Genomic DNA, 7,374 nt, shown 5'->3' on the forward strand with positions numbered 1-7,374 from the left:
TACTATGGCAACCTGGCTGCATCAAACCATCTTTCTCTGGAGCTTGGATGATAGCTTACAATCATTGGCAATTGAGGTTGGAATCATGACAGTACAAAACACCGAAAAAACCATAGATTAGTTGAAGAGTGTAACATCAATGCATTGTTAGTGTAAAGATTTATACACATTCACTACATCATCTACTATTCATTTGGATTAACTTTTTTGAAGAGTCAATAATAACTAAATATGAATGATAAATGATATAACAAAAGTATATAAAACTCATACACTGTCTGTACAAACATTTTTTTAGTCGACCTGTTGGCTAACTGAGCCTCGTACTTGATATGGTATTGTTGAAAGTGAAACAATAGGACACTTAATCTGGGTGATGTAACTCTGGATTATGATAAATAAATTCCAAATTTAATGTGCACTCCATTTTTAACACCATGTCTATGTTTGAACAACATAGGTTTCCCTGCAGAGCATATACAAAATTCCAAGTTCAGCAAACATAGTTAATAGATGATGAATGATGATGCAGATAGCTGAACCTATGCATATAGCTCAATAACTCCATAATTAGTAAAAGTAACACTGAAAACACAGATGCTTCTCACATGAAAAACAATTAGCCTTGCTAAGAAAGGGACACATTCAGCAAGAGAAAGAAAGATTTACCTTCAGGGTCAGCCGGTCAGACATTAAAGCATCCAACAATTTATCAGTTATTATCATTGATGCAACCACCTTTATCAACCAAACTGTAGTCTCCCTGGTTCATTTTTCAGTTTTCTTAAAGGGATGTCAGTGAAATTAATGATTAAAAAGATGTTTTTTATGCATACACCATAATTTTCCAAGTTCAGAGAGGTGAAATTAAAAACAAGACGAGGAATAAATTGAAATATGAAGCAAATAAGATGTCAACATGAGACAACTAAAGAAAACAGAACAAGTTCCTTTTAAATCTAACAGGGTTTTTCAACAAAAACTAGCTTCTGTAGAAAAAAAGTGTATTTAAATTAAGGGCGTTATCTTTAGGTCAAAGCACCTTCTGTAACCTTATGGAGGTAAGGTCCATCTTTTTTGGTACTATAAAGTGTATTTCTTTACCCTATGTGTAAGGAACTAATCCTTTTCGAAGTACATAGTTGTCCTTCCCAACAAGTGTTGTTCTCAGGAATCGAACTTTTGACTTTTTGGTCATCCTAGAGATCTAGATGGGCCTTACACTACTAGAACAATGTCTTGTTGGTGGGTAAGGTCCATCTGATGACTTAAAAATTGTTTTGGAAGTGTCATGTAACATAAGAGAGTACTTCCAGTATGAGTAGGTTTCTATCTTAAAATGCATTTTAGGCATAGTAGAATGTACGGAGCTGCAAGAAAAGGGCAAGAGAGAATTCAGTGAGGAGAATGCTTTTAATGGCTATGGTAATCATATACAATTACGTCTTTAACAAAAGAGCTTTATGAGAATCATCAATTAAGATAATTTCATCTAAATCAAATATGTATGGAAGAATAACATGCATAGTATAATTAACAATGTGTCACTTTTGAATCAACAATTTTATTTTCTCTTTTCATATAACTACTACATTTTAGGCATAGTAGAATGTACGGAGCTGCAAGAAAAGGGCAAGAGAGAATTCAGTGAGAAGAATGCTTTTAATGGCTATGGTAATCATATACAATTACGTCTTTAACAAAAGAGCTTTATGAGAATCATCAATTAAGATAATTTCATCTAAATCAAATATGTATGGAAGAATAACATGCATGGTATAATTATCAATGTGTCACTTATGAATCAACAATTTTATTTTCTCTTTTCATATAACTACTACACACACAAAACAAGAAGTTATATACTGCTGAACATAAGTAACACATGACATATCAAATATCTTTCAAATTGACAGGTAGAACTGCTTTTCAGGCAGTAGTGAAGAATATAATCTGACATGCTATAGTTCTCGAGCCTGAGTCTAGATCACCAATAAAAATGTGCACTAGAACTGCAAAGTAGCTCTTCAATAACAATTAATCATGCTAGCATCCAATCAACTTAGTGCCTGTTTATCAAACATTTGGTAAGGAGTGTAAAATATAATTCATTGGTGGGAACATTAACGAACAGTTGAACACAATGACATATTTTGATTCCATAAGCAATCAGTTTGACAGCTCTACTTGATACCTAAAATACTAGTAATGCTCAGTGAAATACCAATAAGAGAAAAATAATGAATGAAGAGGTGGCTTGGACTCCAATGAGAAAAATGCACCTAATGGAAAATAGTACAATTGGGAAGAGACGGGTAAGACCAGATAAAATTTAGAAGACGCAATTAAACAAAATTGCCATAAACGGTGTTGCTAAAAACTTGGTTTAGGGTAGGACCTAATGGAGTCCATTGATCCATGAAGGCTGAAACCAGTCATTAAAATTGTGGACCACATCACGTAATGCGGCCGCAATATTTTGGTTACGGTGACCGCTACAACTGCATCACACTGTAATTGTGGTGTGACACCGAATTACAATGATGTGGTCACATTGAGCTACAACATAACCACAACGGACCACATTTGGGCCGCATCGAATTCAAAAATATTTTTTAATTACAAAATAATTCACACTGCAACGCCCACAATCTGCATCACAGCGGCCGCAATCGCACTAACACAATTGCAATTTAAAACACTGGCTGAAACTGACATAATGGGATAAGGCTTTAGTTGCTGTGATTTTGATTGTTGTTGACACTATCAGCACTTGACCTGCACAGGGAGGTGCATGCAAAAAAAACAGTGAAAGAAGTTGCAAAAACTGGAGCACACCTAAACCTATGACCAAGATATATTATAAGCTCACTGGAATATCATCCCACTATCAAGCAGAAAAAGCCCATGTCAGGGCGCAAGGGAAGAAGAGTAATGCACTAATATGCAGGCTATGCCAATGTCTTCCTTGTGCCTATAAGATGATGGCAGACGTTAATCATAAGCAAACAAGAAATTTGATATAGGACAGGTAACAAGATTTGTCCTGCACGAAGAGGTGCATACACTAATATGGCAAAGAGTACTTAGTAGAAAAGGCATTTTGTGCAAAAGAAATAATAGGAGCAAAACATAAAAATGACACCAATGAACAAGCTGCATAAATTTGTACATACCAAAGCTCTCTTTGGCAGTAATCATCATGTTTTCCATCTTTTGAGTGGCCTCGGTTATACCTTGGGCATTGTAAGCCTGGATCATACTAGCGTAAGTGATGTTATCAGGCTCACAATTTCTTTCTTTCATTGCCAAGAATAACTCACCCATCCTGTTTAGGTCTCCTAACTGGCCATAGGCACTTATCACGCAATTAAAAAAGGGTGTATCTAATACTACATCAGAATTTTCTACATGCCTCATGATTGAGTTAACCTTGTCAAGACGCCCAGCTTTCCTATATGCATTGACAAGAGAGCAATAAGTTACAGAATTAGCCTTTAAACCAAGATGCTTCATTTTCTTAAATTCTTTATCCATCTTCTCAATTTCTCCAGCTTTGCCAAACACCTCAATGACTGTATTGTAAGTAACAATCGTTGGGGAGAAAAACCTCTTCTTCATGAAATCCATAACAAACTTCATCTTCTCATACATGCCTACTTTTCCATAGGACTTTATCAACGTATTGAATGTTTTTATATCTGGCTTTATGCCCATTAGCTTAAATTCATCATACCACTTCTCCATTTTATCAATTTGCCCAGCATTTCCATATGCTCCTACAAAAGAATTTAGCGTGAAAATATCTGGTTGGCAGTTTCCATTTTCAACCATATCCATCAGTGAATTCTCCATGTGTTCAAACATGCCAGCCTTACCATATCCATCAATTATGGTATTATATGTCACACTGTTACATTCGATGCCTAGAAATGACATCTCTGCAATAATGGGTTCTATTAAATCAAAGCGATGAAATTTTGCACAACAACTGATAAGAATAGAATATGTATATGTATCTGGCATGCAGTCAACCACAGATTTCATATCTTCAACAGTAGAAAATGCCTGATCAAGGAGACCGCTTTGACCATAAGCACTTACAAGAGCAGTGTAGGCATCAATGGTAGGTTTAAGCCCATCAGACAACATTATCTCAAAGAGATAACTAGCCTCTTCAGGCCGCCTGCATTTGCCAAGCATCATCAACAGCTTTGCATATGTATGGCATCTTGGTTCGTACCATCGTTGCTTACGTAGAAGTGCAAAAATCTACAAAAAACAATACGTTGTAATTCAGACATAATTAAAGGCTAAAGTCGATTCAAGTCATGTTTCTCAGACTAAAACAAAGTCCAGTCATGTCGGGCATTCATACTTCATAGACGACAATATACTTCAAAGTGTCAATAATTTTTCAAAACATATTAAAGCTCTATCATTTATCTCAAAGTTAAAATCTTCCTACTAATGTATCCAAACCATATCCAAATGAAAATTTACAAGAGTTCTAGCCAAAATTATGAACTGAACATTACAAGTTAGAGCACCATGATATAGGCGTAGCTCACTTTTAAATCTGTCCCCAATCCCCATAACAAAGCATTATGAATGACATACTTCTTTTCTTTCTCTATAAAACCAACAGTCAAACCAAGAAAACCCATAACCCCAAGAGCCAAAAATTCTACAAAATTGCCCAATTCAGTTAATCCGAAACAGCTTCACACACATGAACCATTGCACTTAATCCAAAAATAACTTTTAAAACATGCATGCATGAAGAATCATTAGTCTTTATTTAAAACAACTTAAGCTAAAGGCAGCATTATACTTGCACATTAACAACTAACTGGAGTCAAAAACACATTAACCAGAATCATGGGTCTTAGAAAAGAAGAAATTTTCAAAAAACATATATGATGAAGAAATGTGAAACTGGGGCAACATTTAGATTGATGAAAATGAACTTAATCGAACGGAAAGAGAGAGAATGATACTACCAGGTTTCTTTGTTTAAAATATGATAAATGAAAGCAACCTGTTCCATTTCATTCAATACCTCTATTATACTTCCCTCCCAATTCAGGGATATGGATGGAAGGAGATTTAACAAACTTATTATTCACGTCATCCTATCATATAATGTCAAAACAATCGTATGATAATTCTATTCTGTTACATTCTACCCTATTTCATTTCATTCCAATCAGTAGCAGAGCCACACACAGATGAGAGTGTGCACATGGACACCCAGATTTTTTTTTTGTATATATTACCTTCTAGTTAATTTCTTTGGCCTTGGTTATATAAATTCATACTCATGTCACTCATTTGTATTGCTACATTTTGACCACTCATTGCAACTTGCACTCTTATCCCCGGACCCGTGCCACTAATTCCAATCCCATTGCATTTACCGAATGATTAAATATCAAAACATATCTAAAGTCCACCCACCCCATCATTTTAAGCTACACATAAATACGCACAAAAAACCAGGGCAAAAAAAAAGAAAATGAAAATTGAACGAGCCTTAAGAGCAGCCTGCCATCGAAGCCCTTTGATGGCCTCATCCAAAGCTTCCAGAACAGCCTTAGGCCACAGCTGTTTGTTCTTCCACGAATCGACTTTATTCTTCACCCCTTTGATAGCGGCTTCCGTTCGGAGAATGCGGGAAAGGTCCTTCTTGGGATCCTTCTGAAGTCCTGGAGAATGCTGCTTCGAGCTTCGCTTCAGTGACAGAACGCGAAAAGGAAGAGTTAACTTTGGAGTATTGTCGTTCAGGAATTTAGTCGAACATGTGGTGGGTATTGTGGAGGAGATGGAATTGGACCATGACAGGCACGTGGGGTCCATTGGAGGAAAAAGAAAGAGTGTGGTTGTGTGTGAGGTTCTGCTTTGAGTGATGATAAGATAACAGGTATGACCGAGGATTACAAAAGGCAAAAGGGGAAGGAATTTAAGAGTGTTATAATGTTTCTTTCTCCCTAGTCTCAATCCAATTTGTATCCTTATTTATCTTAAAAGCATATGCGAAATAAAATAAAAAATTAATGAATGTTTAATTTTTTAATTTATATGATATATTTTGATTGGTAAGGAACATGGTTTGAGACTATAGATCTTTATCTAATCATAATATTTTTTGCATTTTTTATTAAGAGGAGGTCCATCAACTCCAAAAAACTTACTCTACATCTTAGTCATCAAAATCTAATGGTTTAGATTAGGGGAGAGCAAGACTCAGCATTACCCGCTCACCTAGTACGACTCGATCATGATTAGGCCCGAATAATGTTGGGTCTCATCAAGTATAAGTTCAGGTTCAAATATTAGACTTGGTCAATATTTAGGATCGGATATGGATCAAACATAACTCATCCTAACCTATCCGATAGTCACTCACTGATAGTCTTTATTCAAATGTGTATAGAGTAATATTACACTGTTTGTCCAAAATATCATTGACCCTATAACTTTTCAACATATATACATGATTGATAATATATAAATATATCATTTTATATGTCAAATTATATATTCACAATAATAAATAATATTGAGTATGCATTACATTTTATCGGGTCTAGGGTCGAGTTTGGGTTTAAAGGTTGACTCCGTCGATATTTAGGGTCGAGTTTGAGTTTAAAGGTTGACTCTGTCGATATTTAGGGTCGGATTCGGGTTTTAAAGGTTGATCGATTCGATATTTAGGGCCGGGTTAGCTTCAGATCTAGGGTCGAGTCCGAGTTCAAAAAAATGACCCGACCAACATTTAGGGTCAGGTAAGAACAAGCCTTAACTCGTCCCATGCTCACCCCTAGTTTAAATCTACTCACTAATTCAAACCATTAGATTTCCTTATAATTGATAGCTAAGATGTATAATAAATTTTTCAAATTTACTCTTACAATGAATGAATGTCTTTCTTGCCTTTCGTTTCAAAATAGGTCAATAACATAATGAAACAATTTTTTAATCAATAAGCACAAAAATTGCTACCAATTATTTTTTCATTCTGGTGTTGTTGAATTTCCGTCATAATTATGTCTAATTATTGTTGCACAAAAAGAATTTTACAATAGCAACATTGTCATAAGGATCAGCCAAACAGTTGGATCATTCTGATCGCTAACTAAACTTGAAAGTGACTCTAATTTTTATTCTTAATTAAATGGGGGTTGAACCACATTAAATCGGAGAAACTTATATTAGACCTTGGAGAACCTGGTTAAATCGGAATAACCCAAAAAGTAAAACAAACTATTCACTTAAAAAAACAGAATACTACTCTTATATTTTGCTTTACTCTTGTCTAAAAAAGTCGGAGATGTGTTACTTCAATATACTTATGGGGAGGGGTCAATTTAC

General features: G+C 35.2%; 1 protein-coding gene and 1 long non-coding RNA gene across 4 annotated transcripts; one reads left to right on the forward strand and one right to left on the reverse strand.

Annotated features, from left to right (window-relative positions):
- Nucleotides 275-5,976, reverse strand: LOC109347913 (pentatricopeptide repeat-containing protein At3g53170). Of its 3 annotated transcripts, none has more exons than XM_019588030.1 (5): nucleotides 4,572-5,466; nucleotides 3,177-4,272; nucleotides 1,959-2,069; nucleotides 670-783; nucleotides 275-466 (listed from the first exon to the last, which is right to left on the reverse strand). In XM_019588030.1, exons 1-3 carry the CDS (start codon nucleotides 4,665-4,667, stop codon nucleotides 2,047-2,049), a joined length of 1,215 nt encoding a protein of 404 aa, XP_019443575.1. In that variant the 5' UTR covers nucleotides 4,668-5,466; the 3' UTR covers nucleotides 275-466; nucleotides 670-783; nucleotides 1,959-2,046. The 3 variants fall into 3 exon arrangements, with proteins under 3 accessions (XP_019443575.1, XP_019443573.1, XP_019443574.1); XM_019588028.1 differs by lacking the exon at nucleotides 4,572-5,466 and adding an exon at nucleotides 5,536-5,976 and having other exon boundaries at nucleotides 276-466; XM_019588029.1 differs by lacking the exons at nucleotides 670-783; nucleotides 4,572-5,466 and adding an exon at nucleotides 5,536-5,976 and having other exon boundaries at nucleotides 276-466.
- On the forward strand, nucleotides 847-1,498 carry LOC109347915. Its single transcript, XR_002107677.1, has 2 exons — nucleotides 847-1,066; nucleotides 1,255-1,498. It is a non-coding gene; the product is annotated as an uncharacterized LOC109347915 (long non-coding RNA).

This window comes from Lupinus angustifolius, chromosome LG05, assembly GCF_001865875.1.
Source record: "Lupinus angustifolius cultivar Tanjil chromosome LG05, LupAngTanjil_v1.0, whole genome shotgun sequence".
Classification (NCBI taxonomy): Eukaryota; Viridiplantae; Streptophyta; class Magnoliopsida; order Fabales; family Fabaceae; genus Lupinus; species Lupinus angustifolius.

Bases quoted from the DNA above. Each gene is read 5' to 3' on its own strand.
- LOC109347913 (XM_019588029.1), bottom strand. From the start codon at position 5,859: ATGGACCCCACGTGCCTGTCATGGTCCAATTCCATCTCCTCCACAATA. The intron at 4,273-5,535 runs GCTCGTTCAATT...TGTTTTTTGTAG, and splicing joins GATGGCAGGCTGCTCTTAAG to ATTTTTGCACTTCTACGTAA. The intron at 2,070-3,176 runs GTATGTACAAAT...TTTGATAAACAG, and splicing joins TACTGCCAAAGAGAGCTTTG to GCACTAAGTTGATTGGATGC.